Source organism: Hirundo rustica, chromosome 19, assembly GCF_015227805.2.
Source record: "Hirundo rustica isolate bHirRus1 chromosome 19, bHirRus1.pri.v3, whole genome shotgun sequence".
Taxonomy (NCBI): domain Eukaryota; kingdom Metazoa; phylum Chordata; class Aves; order Passeriformes; family Hirundinidae; genus Hirundo; species Hirundo rustica.
Genome location: NC_053468.1, coordinates 4,162,522 through 4,183,479, shown reverse-complemented (window position 1 = coordinate 4,183,479; position 20,958 = coordinate 4,162,522). Strand labels below are relative to the sequence as shown.

Genomic DNA, 20,958 nt, shown 5'->3' with positions numbered 1-20,958 from the left:
TTTCCTCTCCCGGGGATCTTTCTAATCCTTCATAATGAATTTGCACCATCAGTCATTTTGCAAACCCGCTTCAATGTGAATCAAGTTTACTACAAGCTCAAGAAAACACAGGGAATTCTAACAATCACATTGCCAGAAGGAGGATATAAATGGGAAAGAATAGAAGTGGCACTGGAAAATTGGTTTTCAATCACATAAAGGAGTGTGCACCATCCCTGAGGGCCTGGGCTAAGGCAGAACATCAGGATGGAAATGCACTCTGCACTGTTACCCAAAGCAGCAGATCATGGGCAAACAACAGAACCAAACACCAACTTCAGAGCATGTCCTGTTTTCGAGAACCACTAGGGACCTAAAAAACCTCTCTCTGCAAATTCAAACCTGAAGAGAGTCACCTGACTGTGATATTAATCCAAGTATGTTGAAACTAAGTATCTGGCAGGGATTTCACACTTTCCTGCATCCCTCCCACCAGGCCAGTTTATCTGCAGCCAGGCTGGAATCCTCCGGACCCATGGCCTCTCACAGCACCCACAGCAGCTTTACACTGAACTAGTGACTCCAAAACGGAGTTGTGGGAAGAGCTGACACCCCAACAGATGAATTGGGAAGTCACTTCCACCCACATTAATTCAGGAGAGCAGCTGTTCCACAGTGTACCAACAAAACTTGTTACTTACCACCTCAGATGTGTAACACTATCAGACTTGGAAAGTTTTGGGAGCTTTGGCCAAGTGCCTTCTGTTTCCCACAGAGGAAAACAGGTTTAAGTGCTAAACTGAAGTTAAGGCAAACCGCTGAAGTCTGAGGGTCACACACTTACCCAGCAAAGTCAGCTCTCTCACTACAGGCTTAAACAACTTGATACAGAAGAACCTTCTCTACACAGGAAGGAGCAATAGGAGTTCCTGGGAAGCTGAGTTGGGTTGTCTCCAGCCACTCATACCCCTGAAAATCCTTTTCTTTTACAATATGGCCTCTCCCATACAGCTGTAATCAACTGATCACAAATCCCAGACCAAGTAAAAGCTACTTTTTAATTTTGGTTATGCTATACTGACAATAAATTCAACCTGGTACTAAAGCTCACAATAAATATTCAGGGAACAGGTAAGCTGTCTACACAAATCAGTTACAGTGCCCCAGCAGTGCTATTCGAGTTACTTAAACCAAGCCTTGCATTACAGCTGCTATTCTTTAAATAAAAAAAAAAAAAGAGGCAGAAAGGAAGTTGCAAGTGCTGCCTTTACGCCACAGTTTACATCCAGAACGGAAGTTTACTTTAAGCAAAATGCAGGAGGTAAAGGGAAGACACGAAAACAACACCTGAGCATCCCTTTGAGACAACCTAGGTCACCTAAAGGCCATAGCCAGGGGTCCAACAAAGGTCCAGGAGGAAGGAGGCAGAACCAGGCCCAAGCTGGAGGCCCTTAGACAAAGCCTTTCCACGCTGTGTCACCTCCCACTGCAGGGTCTGGGCTACTGTCAAAGGAATCGCTTGAGAAGCCCCAGAAGAGGCAACAAATGGAGTGAAAGAGAGTATTTAGACTTGCTCTTTTATTTCTGCTCTGAAGAGTGACTAGGTTAGCCAAAGATATTTTTTTGTATAATATTTTTATATAAAATTTTATACAATTATAATGCAACTAACTCAGGTACAGCGAAAGCTTTACAGCTATCTGACTTACTGAGTTGTTTCCCACTCGCTAACTACAAAAACATCGCCAAATTAAGCCATGAAATTTAGGCATGCACAAAGTGGTCTCATTTATGGTGAGACTTAACTAGGATTCAGAGTCAACCAGGACACTCTACAGCCTCAGGCACAGCTCTTCCATTACAAAACGTGAAGTTGTAGCCATCGCTCCAGCCTCACTAAGGGAACGCTCAGGATGTGTTCGGCTGCACCCAAAAGCAACTACGCCCGGCAGAAGGGAAAAAACCACCCTTAAATTAAAGCTCATCAAGGACACTGGATGAAAAAAGAATGATAATTACTATCCTCCTAGTAAATATTAGAGGATCTGCACTACCACCAGTAGCACTTCCTCAGGGTAGGAGGGATGATGTCATGGCTGCATGCTACAGCATTGTCGGGTTTGCCTGGCTACAGGCTGCTAACGGGACACTCCCTACAGAACTGTGACCGCACACTCAGCTCCCCTGCTATCAGCAACCAGTTTAATAAGTGTTCTGAGACCCTCAATTAGCACAGAAACGCAGAATAGCCAGCGAGCAAATGAAAATCTGAAAAAAATAAAAAAAAAAAAAGAAGAGGGGAAAAAAAAAACAACAGAGGGAGGGAAAAAAAAAAGCGCAGAGGAGACAGCTGTAACAGGGTGGCAAACAAAGCTCCAAAGCATGAAAGAGAGAAAGGAATGTGGTTAAAAAATCTCCCCTAAGGAAGAATACTCTGTACTCCCAAGCTCCAGCTGTTTGACTTGCCCCGCTCCCTCCTCCACTCCATTATCCACTGTGGCTGTGCTAATTTAACACAAACCGCCCGCCTGTGTCAACTGTTGAAAGGGGGGATTTCGGCAAAGCAGCCTCGGATGCATCCAAGCTCCGGGTGCAGAAAAAGGAAAAACTTTGGGGCGCAAAGTTGAGGCGCTTCTGGCGCGGTGTCGCTTTGTGCCAGGAGAGCTTGGGAAGCTGCAAGGGAAGGCAGCAAGAGCCCATCCTGCTTGCAGCCTCCAGCACCTTGAGCTCTGCCACCGCGTCCACACGCACCTCGATTCCCAGCCGGCAGCCAGATTTTCATGCAGAAAGCTCTGCCTTTATCAACAAAGCCACACAACTCCCATCAAGAGCACCCAACAGCAGACACCCCCACAGATGAGACAAGCAGGTCGGAAGAGCAAGGAGCAAGGGAAAAAAAGGAGGGAAAGGAATAAACCCGGCCAACGCTAAAGTCTGGAGGCCTGGATTTCCACAGGGAAGGTATTTTCACGTTTAAGATACTGTGGGGAACGCTGCGAGGGTTTGGAAGTCATATATGCAGCCAAAATGGCGCTGAGAATAAAAATATAATTTAAAGGAAGGTCGCCATATTGTAAACAGTGAGGCAGGGAGACACAGAGACAGCAACCTCCATTATTCCCAGCAGCTGCAGCAGCACGGAAGCGCTGGGAACGTCAGGCCTGGTGCGGAGACGCCACCAGGGCTTCCCCCTCCCCAGCCAGGGCCCTCCGGAGGGTCACCCCCAAGCCAGGAACCCTTGGAGAGGGAGTGAGGTGGGGAAGTTTCCCGCTGGGGGGGGCGGAAGGCCGGGCAGGGGCAGCACCAAGGCAGCCAGGCCGCGCAGCCAGCGGCCTCGCTCCTCCTCCAGGCCTTTCACCCGCTGCTCAGCACAAAAAAGAAAGGAGGAGGGTGGACCCCCAACCCTCCAGAAAGCCAGGGGAGGGCTCACCTCGGCCGCTGTGGATTAGTCTCAGGAGGGATGGTACCCGAGCGGGGTTTGCACCTCCTTTTTGTCCCTGTCTGCTCCAGCCGGCCCCACATCCCCCCCTCCCCGGGACCTAACGGGAAGCGGGAGCGGCCGGAGGGAAGGTGCTCTGGGCAGATCCGGAGGGAGAGAGCGCCAAGCCTTACCAGCACTGGAGGTGGAAAGCGGCGGGGCAGTGATCGCAGCACAGCAGATCCCCTCCTTCCTTGCAGCTATCGCAGCTATCGTGGTTAGTGGCCCTGCCACTTCGCCTGGGCTCCTTCTCGGGCCTCCTGCTCTTCTTCTCCCCATCTTCGCTCTTGGGGGGAGCCAGGAGGGCCTGGATTTGCTGCACATGCACACATAGACAGAGCGGGCTCAGGGGCTGCACGGACCCTGACCCAGCGCCTTTCTCTCCATGCCCACCGGGGGGACAGCGGTCCCGGGCCCTCCGGGAGGGGATCGGGGGGGGGGACAGAGCCACGGCCGAGCCCGCCCCGCCCGCCCCGTGTCCGGCAGGGCCTCTCCGGGGGCCGGGCGAGCTGCCTCCGTCCCTCCGCACTTCCTTGTAAGGCCACGGGGCTCCGGGGTGGGGGGGTTCCCTCGCCATCTTGCAGCCCCACTGCCTCCCCGGTCAGGCCCCCCCCTGCCCCGTCCCGGGCCTCACCTCCATCAGCCCCCCGGAGGTGTCCAGGTCGTAGACGATCGTCTTGGTCTCCATCTTCTCCCACATTCATCCAGCCCAGGAGCGGCCCCGAGAGCCCCCCCCGGCGAGAGGGAGCGAGGCGGGGACGTGCGGCGGCCCCTCAGCGGCTGCTCCGCGTCGAGGCGGCGGGGGGGGGGGCGCGGCGCGGCGGGGGCGGGCGGGCGGCGGGGCCTATCCCACGGGCCGCTGCGGCTTGCGCGTCGCCCTCCTCCTCCTCCAGCCGTGCCCGGGGGCGGCCACGGGGGGCCCGACGCCCGCTGCCATTGCCGCGCAGGGGGTGGGTGGGTGAGGGAGGGAGGGGGCGGCGGCCCCGCGCCCGCCGCGGCCGCTCACGCACCGCGCACGCCCCGCGCACAGGCGGCGCCGACGCTCCGGGCCCCGCGCGCAAGCGCACCCCGCGCCCCCGCCCCGCCCGCCCCGCGCGCATGCGCGCCCCGCGCCGCCGCCCGCGCGCGGATCTGGCGCGGCGGCGGCGGCGGCGGCGGGGGGGCGGCGGGACGCACGCGGAGCCACCGCGCCTGCGCGAAGCACCGCCCCCCCGCCGCTCCGCCCCTCCCCGCTTGGCTCCGCCCCTTCCCTGCCCTCTTCTCGCGCAGGCGCGTGGCTGCCGTCACGTTCCAGGGAGAGGGCGGGGTAGCGGGGACGTCAGTGACGTAACGACGCGGGGCGGGGCGGCGGGGCACGCGCGCGTCGGCAGGGGGCGCGCGGCGCGCGGCTCGCCGGGGCAGCGGGGGCGCGGTCTCTGCTCGCGACGTCACGCCGGCAGGCCACGCCTCTTAAAGCGGCAGTGCCCCCCCACACACCCCCGCGGAGGGCGTGGGGGTCGGGATCTATCGGGGTAGCTGTGAGGTGGGCTCGGGGTCCACTCTGGGTGTGTCTGGGTGGGTCGGTGTACCCCTATTCCAAGCTTCCCGGCCCCGCTGAGGAAGACGCCATCGCTTCTTCTAAAACACCAGTTTTTATTAATGAAACAACCAAAAGATGGGGAGGGGGGCGGTGTCCCCTCCAGATCGAGGGGGCGGCGGGGGCCGGGGTCACCAGCCCGGGCGGGACGCGGCGGTCGGGGGTGGGGCACAGCCATGCCCGGTGCCCCTGCCCACCCCGTCACTCCGGGTCTGGCCGCGCTGGGGTGCCGGGACGCGCAGGGGGGACACGCTGGTGGCGGAAGGGACCCCCCCGGGGAGGGCGAAGCAAGCGGGGGCCGGGGGGACACGCAGCATGCTGGGGGCACGGGAGGGACACGTCCCTGCGTGGCGGCGGTGGGAGACACAGGGGTGCGGGGGGACCAGCCCTGTCTGTGCTGGGTGGGGGGCGAGGGCGGAGGGGGGAGCACCCACATGGCCACCCAAGCCCCTCGCCCCCCCTCCCGGGGCTTTGTCCCCTCCCCCCTGCAGCCCCGGGGAGCTCTGTCCTTACCTGGGGGTCCCCACAGCGCTGCTCCCCCTGCCTGTGTCACTTCTCGTCGCAGGGGCTGTGGGGGCTGCTGTTTTCCCCCTGCGGGGGACTGGGGGGAAGGATGGAGCCCGAAGGGCAGGGTGGGGTCCAGGGACCCTCGCTGGCTCAGGGGCCAAGGGGGCAGGATGGGGTCCAGGGACCCCCACTGGCTCAGCCTCTCATGAGCCCAGTGCAAGGGGCTGGGTGACAGTGGGGCTCGGGCAGACCCCACGGGGGTCTGGGTGGATTGGGGGTGGCAGGGGGGTGGCCGGTGCCCAGGTGGGTCCTGCCAAGCGCTTGGCTTGAGTCTCCTTGGGAGAGGTGTTCCCAGCCCGTGCCGGGGGCTGGTGGGCACGGGGGGGCCCGGGAGGGGTGGCTGCAGCGCCCAGCTCCACGCTGCCCACACCTAGATGGACACCTCATATTCCCTCGTGTCCTGCAAAGAAAACAGACTGCAAGGGGTTGGACACTCGGCAGTGCAACGGGGTGCCTGGGACAGGGATGGGCCATCTCCCATCCCTTAAGGACCTGGGGGCACATCCCAGACTACAGACGGCCCTGAGGATGCATGTCCCATCCCATATGGGGGTCCTGGATCAGTGTCCATCATGTACATGGTCCTTGGATGGATATCCCAGATAGCGTATGCAGCCTCTGGATGGTTGTCTGAGGTAATGTGTGGCGCCTAGGTGGATATCCCACCCCACATGTAGTCCCTGGATTGACATTCCGTCCTTTGAACAGCCCCTGCATAGATACATCATCCCATGGGTGGTCTCTGGGTGCATGTCCCATCCCCTGTGTTTGTTCCTGCATGCATGTCCTATCTAATGCGTGATTCCTGCAACACATGACCCCATCCCACGCCTGTCCCAGCCCAATGCACAGCTCCTGGCACGTGGGATGCAGGGTCCCCAGGGTGCCCAGCCCCAGATGGGGGATGTGGGGGCCAGTACTTACTCCTGTCTCGTAGGTGGGATTGTCAAAAGCCGACTCCACGGTGATATGGTCATAGGGGTGGGAGCCAGCAAGGGGCAGCTGCAGGGCTGGCTTCCCCTGGAGCCTGTGGGGAAAGGGCAGCTGGAGTGGGCAGCGTGGGGCCGTGGCGCCCCATGGGGTGACAGGGGCCAGCGGGCCACTCACTTGGAGAAGTAGAGATAAATGCCCCCGATGAGCAGGGCCACCACCAGCACGGGCAGGAAGACAGCGATGGCAATGTTGGTGCCCTCCAGCGTTGTCCCCGAGGGCACGGCCTTGGCCACAGCTGTCCGGGAGAGTTGGGAGCTCACCCAGGGGACACCCCGCACTGGCCGCACCCTGGGTGCCCCTCCACGCTCTGGCACCCCGACACACCCTTGCCCTTACCATCCAGGTTGCGGTTGCTGTAAAACTCATCGTAGGAGGCTGGATGAGGTGGAAGAAAGAAACCAACACCAAGGGGTGAGAAGTGGGGTGCTGAGCGGTGCCGGCCGGGTGCTGGGGTGAGGGGGTGGGCGTCTCACCCGCCTTGCAGATGGGAGGGGAGCCGCTCCAGCGGGAGGGGTGCCCGGGCAGGCAGCGCAGGCTGCTGTCGCCCAGCAGCGCCCGGCCGGCGGTGCAGGAGAAGTGTAGGGTGGCTCCCGCCGGGTACAGCCGCCGCTCCGGGTTCTGCCGCCCGCCCGCCGGCACGCCGGGGTTGTGGCAGGGCTCGTAGGTCTCCGCTGCGAGGCAGTGGTACGTGAGCGCTCGCCATCGGCTCAGGGGATGTGCCCAGGGAGGGGATGCCCAACTCACGGATGCACTTGGGGAGGCGGTCACTCCACTTGGGTCCCCCCGCGGCGCGGTCGTGGCAGGTGAGTGTCCCAGCACCCGCCAGGACATAGCCCTTGTCACAGACGTACTGCACGGTGGCTCCCACCGGGAATTTAGGGTTGGAGACCACCCTGCGGCTGTGCTCAGCGTCCCCAGGGTCCCGGCAGGTTGTCACTGCAGGAAGGAGTGACAGATGGTGATGGTGGCTGGGGATGCACTGCAGGGCGAGGGGGTCACTGGTGGGCACCACTCACCCCGCTCGCAGGAGGGCAGGTCACCGCTCCACGTCAGGTCCCAGTGACACATCAGGAGGTCAGTGCCCATCAGCTGGAAGCCGGGGTAGCAATGGAAGGTGACCACAGTGCCGTGGAGAAGCTCCGGCTGTGAGGACGTCTTCCAGCCGTTGGCGATGTCTGGCAGCTCGGGGCAGGTGTCATTACGGGGGACCTCTGTGGGCACGGAAGGCTGAGCAGGGCAGTGGAGACACTGCGGACACCAGGGACACTGTCCCGCCGTGGGCCTCACCAGAGAAGTGGATGACAAAGCCCTGCCGATAGGCAAAGGCACCGGCGCCAGGGTCAGACTGGAACTGGACGGTGACGTCGGCGGTGGATGCGTAGAGCTTGAAGCGGCCGCGGGCGCCCGTGTACTGGCCCAGGATGCGCGCCGTCAGGTCGTCCCCATCATAGAAGGTCAGCATGTCCCCCGAGCCCAGCCGCAGCCTGGGGCGGCGGGGCCGTGAGGGCAGGGAGTGCACAGATCTGCCATCCCACCATCCCCATCCCGGCCCGGCCCAGCACTCACACGCGGACGTCCAGCATGATGCGCTTGTCCTCCTCCACGTGCAGCCCCCAGATGCAGTCCTGGCCCTTGCCGTACGCCTCCGGCCAGTTGGGCGACAGCACCACTCCGGCCGTGTCCGTCAGCTCCCCGCTGCACACCGCTGTGGGCACACGCCGGGCTTGGCACTGCCCTGGGGCACCCGCCACTGCGCCCACTCCAGCATCCCAAATCCAGCACCCACCACGTCCCTCAGCTCCATCCCACACAACAGCACAGCGGCTGCAGTGTCTCTCATGCCCCTTCCACAGCAACCCTCCAGCACCAGCACCCACCACGGCACGCTGGCTCTGTCTCATTCCACTGTGGATCACTGGGATCGACGCACTCGATGATGGTGGAGCCCTGCTCCAGCGTGTAGCCAGGGTCGCAGCTGAACTCCACCGTGGTGCCCACAGGGTACCGGGGATCGCTGGCCGTGAAGTTCCCATACTTGACGTAGGGCTCGTAGCAATGCCCCTGCTCAAAGGCTGCGGGCACAGGGGCAAAGGTCTGCGGGAGCCAGGTGGGCACAGGGATGTTTGGGTCACCCGTGACACCCTCAGCCCCATACCCTCATAGCGCAGCGCCATGCCCGCAGCGGCCCCGCTGCTGTCGGTGGTGAGCTCCACGAAGAAGTGGCGCCCGGTGCTGAGCAGCCCCTCGATGGGCAGGTACTCCACCTCGTAGGAGTCGTACACCGGCGGTGCCTCCACGTTGTTGCCGTTGCGGATGATGAGCCTGCCAAGGCATGACAAGGGCAGGGGGCGGTGCTGACCGTGGCCAACAGCAGGGCATGGATGGTAGCCTGCAATCCCAGCCATTTCCAACAGCACCATCCTTGGGCATGGCCAGAGGTTATCTTCTTTGAACGTGGCTGACAACACCTGCCCTTGACCGTGGCTAATAGCCAAAGGTAGCCACACTTGGCCATGGTGAGCAACACCTGTCCTTAAATATGATTAATGGCACCCATCCATGGCAGATCCCATCCTTGGATACAGCCAAGAGCACTCATCCTTGAACATGGCCCCATGAGGGGCTGCCCCAGGGTGTCCCCACACCCCTACCCCCCCCCCAGTTTGCTCCAGAGCCAAACCTGTCATCGTCCTCTGCCAGTGACACCTTTTCAAAGTGGAGGTGCAGGCGGTGGCCATCCGGCGCTTCCAGCAGCCAGTGGCACGTCAGGTTGTTGCTGTAGTTCCCGGGAAAGCCGGGCGAGACGATGCGTCCCACCGTGGCATTCCGGACCACCCCGCCGCACGCCGCTGCGGGAGAGGGACCATCAGCGGGTGACGGTGCCGTGCCAGCTGTCCCGTGTCCCCGTGGTGCCGGTGCTTACCGAGGCAGAGGGGCTCGCGGGCGCTCCAGAAGGGGCGGGTGGCGTTGCGGCAGACGAGCCGGCGGGCGCCCTGCAGCTGGTATCCCGTGGAGCAGCGGAAACGGGCGTCCCCACCAGGGTGCAGGCTGCTGACCGAGACCTCCCCAAAAGCCGGCCGTGCCGGGAAGGGGCAGCTCAGCAGGTAGGCTGGGGGCAGGTGGTGGTGTTACCAAGGATGAGGAGCAGTGGAACCACCCCCCCAAAAACACAGAAACTGCCTCCCCAGACCCCTGGAAATGCCTGAGTGTGGCAGGGCTTGAGTGACACGGAGTGCCGAGAATTATGCTAAATTAACCCATAATTGCTAAGGCAAATTGGCTCTCCATGAGCGTTCCTCACCCAGTCAGTGCCCTCTTAAAACACAGATAAACTCCTGGTGCATTACCATGCCCCAGATTAGCACCACACTGGCAGGGAAGATCCCAGAGGGTACAGAGGGGTCTGAGCCCCATACCTTGGTAGTGAAAGTGGTAGGAGCCAGGGCTGGGGGGCCGGGGGCTCTGGAAGCGGAGGGTGAGGAGGTTGGCTGGGCTGCGGATGACCTGGCCCCGCAGCAGGAAGGACTCGTTGGCCAGGAGGTTGGGCTCCAGGCCTCCCGCGCTCTCCACCGTCAGCGTCTCCCCTTCCGCCAGGCTGATGTTCTCTACCTGCAGGGGACACAAGTGTCACCAGGGCAGCATCGCCCGGCACCTGGCTCAGAGCTGGTCCTTGAGTGGCTTCTCTGCGGTCGATAGCCCGCTGGAGCTTGTCTGTGCAGGGCAGCGCCTTTCAAACGTGGTTAGCAGGGCCATAAATCATCCCCCACGCCAAGAGCAGCAGGGCCCGGCCAGTGGCTCTGCCAGGGCACCACAGCACAGCCAGGCCCACGCTGGCAGCCTTGAAATCAGCCAGCCTTGCCCTCTGGAGCAATTTGCTATTAATGATGCTAATTAAGCCACGCTGCACGATGAGGAGCAGCGGCACTGGTGAGTGTGGGCTGGAGCAGGGCTGGTGGTGGAGATGCTGCCTCTGGCTCACCAACGGCTTTCCACAAGCCACGGCGCTGCCCCGTGGTGGCTTCAGCAGGCATGGGGATCCGTGTCCATGGGAGCAGCACAGCACAGCAGGATCTGCTGTCAGCCTCTGCTCCTGGCAGATGGGCGCTGGGTGCTCCTGGCCCTGCAGCACAGCGTGGCACCTGCTGGCACTGCTCACACCTTCTCCGTCAGGGCTTCGCTAATTAAATCTCGCAGCACTTCTTTGTGATGGGTGCCAGCCACAGCAGCTGGTGGGCACAGAGCATCGTGGGGCATCCCACCAGCTCATGTACCCACATCCCTGTGTCAGGGGCTGAGGGTAAAGCCAGCTCTCTTAGCTTAGGGACACGGGAATGGGGGCAAGAGGGACAAGAGTTGTCCCATTTGTCTGCAGGCACTTGGCACCCTGGCCCACCCTCAGCCCTCAGCTCACCTTGAGCTCCACACCATAGCCGGGGTAAACAGAGATGGTGTAGGTGCAGTCCAGGCTGCCATCATAGGGGACACCGGTCGGCTCTGGGGACACCAGCCAGCCCTCGGGACCCGCCAGCGTCCGGTTGCAGGGAGCTGGTGACAGAAGAGACCCCAGCTCAGCCCCACTTCACCTCATCTCCACCTGTCTCCCTCCCTGGCGCTCACCTGGCCCCTGCAGTGTGGTGACAGTGGTGGTGGTGATGGTGGAGGTGGTGGTGGTCCCCTCCTCATCCCCAGGCACCGCGGTGGCCCCGGTGTGGGGGGCCAGGGACGTGCCGGCCGTGGTGGGTGCCTGGCTGGGGGAGGCAGTGCTCGATTCCGGCACCCCAGAGGGGGACCACGAGGGGTCTGCACCTGGCACAGCCCCCCACGCCTCCCCCCATGGCCCGGGGCGCCCCGCCGGCGTGGTCAGAGGGTCAGTGGGGAAGGCGGGCCGGGGCAGGGCAGGGGTGCGGGGTGAGGACTCGGGTTTGGGGGGGCCGGGGGCCGGCTGGAGGGCGCCGGCAGGGAGGAGGGGGCCGGCGCCAGCAGGCAGGAACGGCGCCTGGGCCAGGTAGTCCTTCTTGAGGAAGGCTTCGTGCAGCAGGTCTTCCAGCAGCGGGTGGTGGTTGAGGATCTTGAGCGTGGGCGCCGTGCTCACAAAGCGAGCCTCTGCCTCCCGCTCCGCCGGCGTGGGCAGCGCCGTCGGCTCCACCTCAGCGCTCTCCCCGGTCTTCCTCGCCAGCCCGTTGAAGCCTGGAGGGAGGAAACAGTGTGGGACGCTGGGGACTGATGCTGTGTTGGAGACTGGCAGGGAACCGGGGACGGGTGATGCGCCGGGGAGCGGTGCTTCAGCGCGGTGCCCTCAGTGGCACCGGGACCAGTGCTTGGACAGGGATTGGCGCTGCATCAGGTGTGGATGCAGATCTGGGGAGCGATGCTGGTGCAGTGCCTGTGCTTCACTGGGGACCAACACCTCTCATGCACCAACCCTGCACCACAGGCCAGTGCCGCTCCGAGGGCCAACGCTTCCCTGCATGCCAATATTCCCCCAAAACCAGGATGGCCAGCAAGCGCATCAGCCACATGCAGCAGGACCATGACTCCCTCTCCCCAGCACACCCTTCACTGGGACAGCTCTGGCAATTAAGCCCTGGCTAGTTAGTGCACATCTGCAGCTTGTACCACGTGGAGGGGTGCCCACTCCTCCTGTGAGCCAGCCCGGATGGGGACAGCCCTGGGATTGGGTGTCCCTGATCACAGATTATCCTTCACCACGGAGGTGGTGCCATCCCGAGCCAAGGTTCTCCCGGGACTGCGTATTCCCAGGGTGCAGACACGCAGGTGATTACCATCACTGCCATAACCAGCTGTTCCAGGAATGTCACGGCAGCCCGGACACTTGGACCCTTCTCCAGCCTGCCACAGAGCTCAGCTTCTTTCCAGCCAGGCTGTCCCTGAGCAGCGTGAGTCTGTAGGGAAACCCCTGCCCCATCGATGCTCCCCCCTCTCCCACCCACAACCGCTGGGATTCCCCGTCACAGCCCCGTGTCCCTCCCAGGCATTAGTCCCTGAACAAATCCGCAGCATGCCCAGCCCAACAGCTTACGGCCTTTAGACCAAAAATAAAAGAGAATTTAATCAGCCCTAATGAGTCACCCAGCCTCTCCCGCTCCTGGATCTGGCACGGCGCTGTCCCCTCTCCTGCTGGGCGCAGCTCAGTGCCGCGGCAGAGGGGATGTCGCGGTGACACCCAGCATCCCTCCGAGGCCCCGGTGTGGGGCCACGGCAGTGCGTGGGCGCGTCTTGCTGCCGTGCACAGGCACTTGATGACACGATACTGCCAATTACCGGGTAATTATCCCTATCCGTAGCAGGGCAGGGCCCCGTGAAGATTAATTACTCTGCGACTGCTGCTTTTAAGGGACTATTAAGAGACATTATCTTGGGTGTGCAGCGTAGTGGGGAGCTGCTGGGTGCTGGCAGGCGTCCTCACACCGCTGCTACCCACCCCCTGTCCCCTGCCACCCCGTGGGGACACTGATAATGCCCCGGGCACAGAGGCACAGCGGGGACACCTGCCTGCACCAGCTCGGAGAGGCTCACTTGCCCCCCAGCAAGGCCAGAATTATATTTTAATAGGATGCATTTATTAGAACATAAAAGTTAATGAGTTTATACTGAAGGGCGCCAAAACCTCCGTTAGATTTTAATAGCAGATTAGTGCTCAGGGCTTGGCCCTGCGCTGCCACCACTGCCCTATATGGTGAAAGCTGGGCTAGAGATGCCCATTCAGCCCCCTGGACACTCGTGTCTGTGGGCATCTCACCTGCCCGGGGTGCTGGGGGGGCACGGTGTTCCCCATGGAGGCTACTGGCTAAGGCCAGGCCTCACAGCAAGGATCCTACAGCGGGTCCCATCTGGGTACTGAACACGCTAGGCTGGGCACCAGGCACTGCCCCGAGCTCTCTGTGCTGCTCTGGGTACCACAGGATGCTCTTGGCACCAGGGGATGCTTGGACTGGGGATTCTAATGACCCTCTGGGGGTGCAGGATGCTCAGGACACCGTGGGAAGGCAGTGGGCACCCAGCTGCTGCCACCCATGCCCCGTGAGCACCAGAGGAGGAGATCCTCCACCTCCACAGATGTCTCTAAGCAGCTTATCTCCAGCGCCACAGCGATGCCCCTGCCATGTCCCCAAGGTGACCAGGGACTGCTGACGCCGGACTGGGTACCCAGCACACACCCCTCTGTGCCCTGGCCCCCAGCAGCGACCCCGGGGTGGGCAAAGGGGCTGTCGAGCCCCCAGTAGCCGCGTGCCTGTTGGGGTCCCTCGGCATGCTGGCCACGGTCACAGCCGGGACGGGGTCCTAATCCCTCCCGTTGGCTTTGTCGGGTGGGAGTTTATTAACAGCAGCCGGGAGATGCCAGAGACTAATCCGGCTGTGGCGGGCGGAGCCCCCCCCGGCGGGAATCGATGCTGCCTGCTGTCACAAATAAATAAATAAGGCGGCCCGCGGCCGCCCAGGGAGCACCGATCGATGCTGCCCGCCAAGAAAGCAATAACAGAGTGCCCTGCTCAGGGAGGGGACAGGGCAGGGCCCTCGGTGGCCCCGGAGCATCACAGCGCTGTGGCACGGTGGTGTTCCGTGCCTCAGTTTCCCCGTCTGTAGGAGGGGGGCAGGCGGGAGGTGCACCCAGGCTGGTGCCCCGCCCAGGGTGAGGGCAGGGGCTGGGCTTCTCGAGATTCTAGGTTTATGTTCTAATTTAAAATCCAATCTGGGCTTTGCCCCCACGGCCGGGGCCAGCGGCTGTGATGAATGAGCTGTCAGGCAGCCGACGCCGTGGTCCCCCACCCACAGCCCCCCTCTCCCCCCGTCCCACGGCCCCCAGCCTCCGTAACGGGAACGGGAGAGGAAACACACCCTTATCGGTGCCAGACCCCTTCCTGCCCCCTGCCCCGAGGACCCCAGGCAGGGAGCAGGGCTCGCTTCCAGGTGTGAAGGCAGCGTGGGCAGGAGCAGGCAGGGAGTACAGGTGGGTGCAGCGGGTGGGTGGGCAGGTGAAGGCAGCGTGGGAATTCAGGCATTGTCGGGATGCGGGCAGGCGCGGGCGGGCGGATGCCGGCAGGGGTGGGCGTGCACAGATGGTGTGAGGGTGAAGGCAGGGGCGGGTGGGCACTGGCAGGGCTGCGCAGCCAGCTCCTCTGCCACCCAGCTGTCACCACAGACCAGCCGCTGGCACCCAGCACGGCGAGCTGGCACCTCTGCCGGCGCCCGTGTCCTGCCGCCCCACGGCCACCTCCACCCTGGCACCACCAGTGACCCCAGATGCCCAGGGCCGAGCTGAAGCTGTTGGAGCAGCTGGAGCAGGGAGCCAAGGGGCTGCTCCGGTGCCCGGGGGCACCGCTGGCGAGTGCGGCCGCCAGCCCTGGCAGCTATCAGAGGAGTTCGGCTTTAATATTCATGGCAGCGCTGGCGGGGAAGCGTTTGACCTTGTATGTTTTGCAATTCTCCTTGAATTGAACAGTCATTTACCCGCTGACACATGTCACATCACCGCAACCGGTTCCCTGGAGCATCGCGGCGGCCGAGCGCCGGCTGACACACCGAGCACCGCCGACACCGGGCGGGCACGGGGGCAGAACGCAGCGCGCAGCTGGGTGCCCATCCCTGGGGCTTTGCTCCATTTCCCCCCCGGCGGATGCCAATGGTGCCCTCGTCCCCTCCTCTCCACGCACAGCCCGCGTAATCCCCCTTCCCCATTCTCCCTGCGGAGCTAATGGCTTTCTACAGCAATTTCCCTGCGTGGCAGCGGCGGTGATAAATTGTGTGTCTGCTGCTATTTCAGACCCAAGCGCTGTGCGGTGCCATGTCTTCCCCTCCCTGGGCTGACAGCACCCAAATCAGCCCTTCCCCCAGGATTTCCTGTGATGAATACCCCGCTGCTGGGCAGCACCCACTCTGTGCCACCCCGCAGTGGCCGTGATGTAGGTGCCAGGCCCCCATGGGGCTCTGTGCAAGCTCTGGGCTCCCCCAGGATCCAGCAGAGCTCACCCGTCTGGGTGGCAGAGGGGCACAAAGCCCTCGGGGCACCCCTGGGTGCTGGGGGTGCCTGCCCAGCGCGGGCAGGAGTCAGACAGGGTGAGCAGGGCCACGCTGCCCACCCAGCTCCTGTCTCCCCTTCCCTCCGCCCACTGCCAGAGACAGTAATTGAAATCGGTTGCGGGAGGCGAGCGAGAGCTGCTTGTCGGGCTCCGCGTTGGGCTGCTCAGCCATGTCATACTTCCTGCAGACACCATTCCCTCCCTTCGCCGCCTGCTCCTGCCAGAGCCAGCATTTCAGCTGCCCCCAGCACCGTGCCTTCTCCAGACAGCCCCACATCCTGCCCCAGCGCCGCTTTTCCTAGAGGATGAACCATCCGGTTCTGGGAGCCACCGAGGGCTGATCATACAGCCAACATTCCACCTTGCTACCGCCCCCCAGGGCATCTGGGGACCACCAGAGCCTGCCCTGCCCAAGCATCACCTCGCTCATCGCCCACCCCTGGCTGATCTGGCATTTCAAGCACCTCTCTCCATTTTCACAGGGTCAGAGCAGCGCTCTTGCAGCTGATTAATATTTGATCCCTTCAGCACAGCTCGTTACTGCATTTAAATTATATATGTAATAATTCCTACTGGCACGGCGAGCGTGCAGCCTGGCTCCTGCCGCTTCTTCCGCAGGCTGGGGGCCGAGCAGATCCCCAGCCTTGGCCAAAGGGACCCCCTGGCACCTCGGAGGATGGGAGGAGTGGTGCCAGGTCTCAGCACAGGGCAGGCTGGCAGCGAGCCAGGCGGATAGAGGCATCTGCAGCTGCCTCTGAGGGGTCCAGGCAGACCCTTCATCTGTCTAAGGACACTCATGGTGGGAGCAGCGCTGGTCCTCCGGTTGTCCCCATCTGCCCAGCAGCAGGAGGAGGGGATGCTGCCACTCCCGAGCTCCTGCCTGCGACTGGAGGGAATCCATTACCTCCTTGGTTATAGGCAGCTTTCAGAGGCAATCTTTCAATTGTGCGCATTTAAAGAATTGATTGGAGGCGAAATTATCCTCTCCCGTCAGAGCCGCTGGAGACACAACTTCATCCGCCTCCCCTGGGGGCTGTTGGTGCTCCCGGGGGACCCCACAGCCAGGGTCAGCCTCAGCCCCCACCCCGGCAGGGAGTGACAGCCCCAGGAGCCCCGTGCCAGCCTGGGGTTCCCACCAGCAGCACAGAAGTGTGGGTTCTTTACTGCTCCAAACCAGGCCTGGGGGGTGCCCTTGTCACGTCCTTGCCCAAGCTTCTCTGCACCCCATTTTCCCCCACATTCCCACCGCTCTGGCTCTGCCTGGCAGCCCTGCCTGGCACAGCACCCTGCGCTGAATTCATCCCCGCCACTGCAAACCCACAGACGCTCCCTGCGGCAATCAGCCTCCCGGGCTACGGTGGGGGGTGGCTGGCTCAGCCTGCGCCCCACATCCCCGCGGGACAGCCCTGCCCTCCCGCTCCCTGGCTTAAGAGTATTATCCAGATAATCCTGGCCTGGCGGCACGGCAGCGTGGCGGTGACGAACTCCTCCGAGGCACGCAGGGCACGAGCACACGCGCCGTTAATTACTGGAGCGGGTGCCTGCCTCCCTCCTTCCCCAGCCCCCTCCTCACACCGAGAGCACAGCCAGCACCCGCATCCCCAGGGGCACCCTGTCCCCCAAATACATCACCCCTATGGGCACGGTGCATCTGGCTGATGCTGGATGCCATGGCACAGCTCATGGGGGCACGGCCAGGCCCTGTGTCCCCTGCCACAGCCTGTGCTGCTTCCTAATGCCCCAGGCTGCCAGAACCCCAAATTACGAGGAGCTCCCCTCAGCGTCGCTAAGATGACCCCCACAAAAAAATACCAGGCCTGCCATAGCTTTGGAGAGGTGGGGAGAAGGGCTGCAGCGCGGCAGGGCTGATGGAGCTGTGCCTGGCACCGTACCCCTTGGCTGCACCAGTGCCATGGGGTCCAGACCCCACTGTCTGCTGGGGCAAATCCCTGTGGACACCAGGGGCTGGTGGTGCCCCACAGCTGGGGCAGGAGAGAGACAGGCTCAGACCCTGCATTGCCACTGCTCAGACCACATCACCGAGCTCCCCAACCTGGATGAGGAATCCAGGACTCCCTGACCCCATGTCCCTCGGACCCGTGGCTCGTCCCCATCCTGCACCAGCCCATCGATGCCAAGTCAAGGCCACAGTGACACTGAGCACGGCAATGCTGCATGGAACCCCTGCCTGATGGAGGATGGGCAGCTTGGGGCACGAGCCACACAAGCAGCTCCCAGTACATGATAAAGAGATACAGGGTGGACAAGACCCCATGGGTCCCAGCCCTGGGAAAAGCTCAGCACCTCCCAGGGCATCCCTACTTTTAAGACTCTGGGAAATGCACATGCAGTGTTTAATTAACTTTATTGATATTCAGAAATTAGGGGACTGACTAGAGGTAATTGCTCATTAGAAATCATTAAACTGACACAGTAAGCACCAGCCTCCCTTGGGGGAAATCTGCCCTGCTCCCAGGACAGAGCCAGCGACGCGGACCTCCCGTTCCAGTTTTGCTGCCCACCCCCGGCAGGGCAGGAGATGGGGGTGCCGTGTCATTGCCCCACTTGCTGTCCCCATCCACTCCCTTTCCCAAGAAAGGAGGCTGTGGCAGCAGCCCCAGGCGGCAGAAGGAGCTGGGAATAGCAGCGGGCGCAGGACCAGGGCGCCCTTCCCCGCCTGGGCTCTGCTGCCAGATGGGGAGTTTATGTAACTCCCCGCACGGCTGCTGCCTGCAGCCGGTGCCCACATCCCGCATCCCACCGGGGCCAGCAGGGCCGGACCAGGACCCGCCCATCGCCCCGTGCACGGCCACAGTGCTCCGGGGCACCCCAAACCCTGAGAGGTCTCCCCAAGCCTCGGAGGGTCCCCAGTGCTGTTTTTGGGGCAGCGGAGCCACGAGGCATCGAGACCGCCGGTGCCCCACGGGTGGCAGAGACAAGGAGCCGAGCTGGGTGTTGGCCGCTCTCCTTGGCAAACCAACACCAGCCACCCCTGCGTCCCCCGTGTCCCCCGCGGAGCTGGAGGGGTCACCCCGACAGGGAAAAGAGGGGGGAACAACCAAACGTCCCCGGCTCCTCCCAGCCGGCAGTGGGCACCGCACGGAGGGACCGGCTCACGGCGTAGCCAGCCTGAGGGTGGCTCGAAGGGCTCGGTGACCGGGGAGCGGGTCCCGCCGTGCCTGCCCAGCCCCCGGTGCAGCGCTGCTCCACCCGCCGCTAACACCGGCACAGGGGCTGCCTCCGGAGCCTGCCGGGGGCGGCGTTGCACCAGCCCGGCTGCAAAGCGCTGCGCGCGTCCCCGGAGGGGATGGCGGTGGGGCGGATAACGGGGAAGGGGGCGATTCTCTGTTCACCGAAGGAAAACGGCGAGCCTCCCCGCTCCGCACCGGCGAGGGAGGCGAGCACGAGTTGGCAAAGTTTGACGGCGGCGGGAGGGGGTTGAGGCCAGCCGGTACCGAAGGGCGGTCGGTGTGCGCGGCGGGGGTGACGCGGGGTGTCGGCCGGCGCTTACCGTGTGCCGGGGCGCGGAGCAGCGCGGCGAGGAGCGGCAGGAGCAGCGCGGGCGGCGGGCCCATGGCCGGCGGCGGTCAGCACCGCGGACAGCTCCGCTGCGGGCGCGGCGGCGGCGGCGGCGGCGGCGCCCCGAGCGGCGCCCGCCGATACCGGGGACGGCGGAGGAGGGGGGCCGTAATGCTCCGAGCGCGGCGCACACCAATCCGAGGATGGGGGGGGGCTCTCCCCGCCTCCCCCTCAGCCCCCCCCCCCGCCGTAATGCTCCGAGCGCGGCGCTCGCCAATCCCAGGGACAGGGCGGGGGGGCCGTAATGCTCCAAGTGAAGAGCTGGATAATTCCAGGGATGAAGGGGAGGGGGGGGGGGCTCTCCCTCACCCACCCCTCGCCGTAAATCTCCGGGCGAGGCGCCCTCCAATCCAGCAGGCTGGGGGGGGGGCGGGGGGCTCCTCCCTGCTACCCCACCCCCAAGCCGTAACTCTTCGAGTGCGGCGCCTGAAAAAAAAGCTGGAGATAAAGGTTGGGGGAGGGGGATCGCCTAATCCCCCCCTTCCTGCCCGAATCCCGGCAACCCTTCCGGGTGGGAGCCACCAAGGGCTGTGGGAAATGTGCTCAGTGCCCACCTCACCATGTCCTACCCCACAAAACTCTGACCACAACCCCACCCCCAGGTGCCCTTTCTCATCCTTAAATAACCCAAATTAAGGTTTCGCTCATCGTCCCCCAAGCAGAGACACCTGGGCCCGGAACAGCACAGAGGGGGGCTGGTATTCTTTATGGTGGGGGTCCCACAGCCCCTCCGCAGCCCCCTGCCTCGGGGTCTCGGAGGGCAGCCAGCCCTGCAGTGGGCAGATGGCGTTGGCACCGGCACCGAGCAGCTCCGTGTTGGCTGATGGACGGCTCTTGCGGGTGTTAAAAATATAAAAAAAAACCCCATCTCTTTGTTTAATAACCCCCTCCCCATCCCTCCAAAAGCCCAGATGGCTTCTCCTCGCCGGATCCCCCGCAGCCCGGCCAGCCCCGCTGCACACACAGCCCACGCAGCCAGCTCCGGTGGGGGTTTCGTTTTAATCCCAGGTCCTGCTTTGCCGACACGCATCATTCCTGCCATGGAGAACGGCATGGCTTGGCACGGGGAGCCAAGAGCAGAGCAGCAGCCACTCCCGCGTCACGGGCTGCGTGCCACCAAGCCCGTGGCACTGTCTGTTGTGCCACCTGCCCCACAGATGCGGTGGGAGCGGAGCTGGAAGCGATGCCGGGATCCTCCCCGTCCCGGGGGTGCTGCCGGCTCTCCCACAAAACGCTTTCAGCTCTGAACCCAAAACTTTGATCCGCCGGTAGTGCCATCAATGTTTAATGCAGCAAAGCCCTGGTAGGGCTTGGAAGATGAGCATTTTGAGGCCAAATTGAAGTTTCTAATGTTATGGTATTCAAATAATTTTAATCTGCCTGATGCTTCCCCAGGCATGTACCTGGACTGCTAATGAAGGGCTGCCTTCAGCCGCTGTTGGTTTTGACAGAAAACAAACAATCCTTTGCAGGTGCCGTCAGAGGGTTGGGAATGAAGAGGTCTGGGGAGGAAAATGGGGGCAAACGTGCGTGAAGTCAACTCCACGTTGCAGCTGGGAGAGGAGGATGCTGTGTTTGCCTCGGCTCCTTGGGGAACAGCATTGCTCCCTAATTCTTTTTTAAGTGTTGGCTTGTGCTTGGTGAAAAATGAGGCTGGCACAGATGGATGATGGGATTTGAGGAGAATTCTGTCCCGGTGTACAGGGGTCAAAAAGGGTACGGTGGGTGCAGAGTCCAGCCCCTATCAA

The 20,958-nt window shown here is 62.6% G+C and overlaps 2 protein-coding genes across 3 annotated transcripts in view; both read right to left on the bottom strand.

The window, feature by feature from the left end:
- Window positions 1-4,246, bottom strand: part of PHF12 (PHD finger protein 12) — a 31,939-nt gene extending 27,693 nt beyond the window's left edge. The window contains exons 1-2 of the mRNA XM_040082136.2: window positions 4,092-4,246; window positions 3,592-3,773 (exon numbers count right to left, since the gene is read on the bottom strand). Of these exons, the coding sequence (XP_039938070.1) occupies window positions 3,592-3,773; window positions 4,092-4,157 (248 nt within the window). The 5' untranslated portion in view covers window positions 4,158-4,246. The remainder of the gene's footprint in view (window positions 1-3,591; window positions 3,774-4,091) is intronic.
- Window positions 4,247-5,121: 875 nt separating this feature from the next.
- Window positions 5,122-19,206, bottom strand: SEZ6 (seizure related 6 homolog). Of its 2 annotated transcripts, none has more exons than XM_040082137.2 (17): window positions 19,143-19,206; window positions 11,211-11,780; window positions 11,005-11,138; window positions 10,010-10,202; window positions 9,517-9,702; window positions 9,274-9,442; window positions 8,749-8,915; window positions 8,471-8,665; window positions 8,160-8,298; window positions 7,881-8,077; window positions 7,610-7,804; window positions 7,338-7,529; window positions 7,067-7,264; window positions 6,930-6,968; window positions 6,708-6,828; window positions 6,525-6,627; window positions 5,122-6,016 (listed from the first exon to the last, which is right to left on the bottom strand). In XM_040082137.2, the coding sequence occupies exons 1-17, from the start codon at window positions 19,204-19,206 to the stop codon at window positions 5,984-5,986; spliced, it is 2,895 nt and encodes a 964-aa protein (XP_039938071.1). In that variant the 3' UTR covers window positions 5,122-5,983. The 2 variants fall into 2 exon arrangements, with proteins under 2 accessions (XP_039938071.1, XP_058278980.1); XM_058422997.1 differs by having other exon boundaries at window positions 5,122-6,000.
- Between the last annotated feature and the right edge of the window lie 1,752 nt (window positions 19,207-20,958).

What these genes read in the sequence shown, in the direction of transcription:
- SEZ6 (XM_040082137.2), bottom strand. Translation starts at nt 19,206, where the DNA reads ATGGGCCCGCCGCCCGCGCTGCTCCTGCCGCTCCTCGCCGCGCTGCTC. An exon ending in CTACCACTTTCACTACCAAG is followed by an intron (nt 9,703 to 10,009) that starts GTATGGGGCTCA and finishes ACCTGCCCCCAG; the next exon opens with CCTACCTGCTGAGCTGCCCC. An exon ending in ATCATGCTGGACGTCCGCGT is followed by an intron (nt 8,078 to 8,159) that starts GTGAGTGCTGGG and finishes CCGCCGCCCCAG; the next exon opens with GCTGCGGCTGGGCTCGGGGG.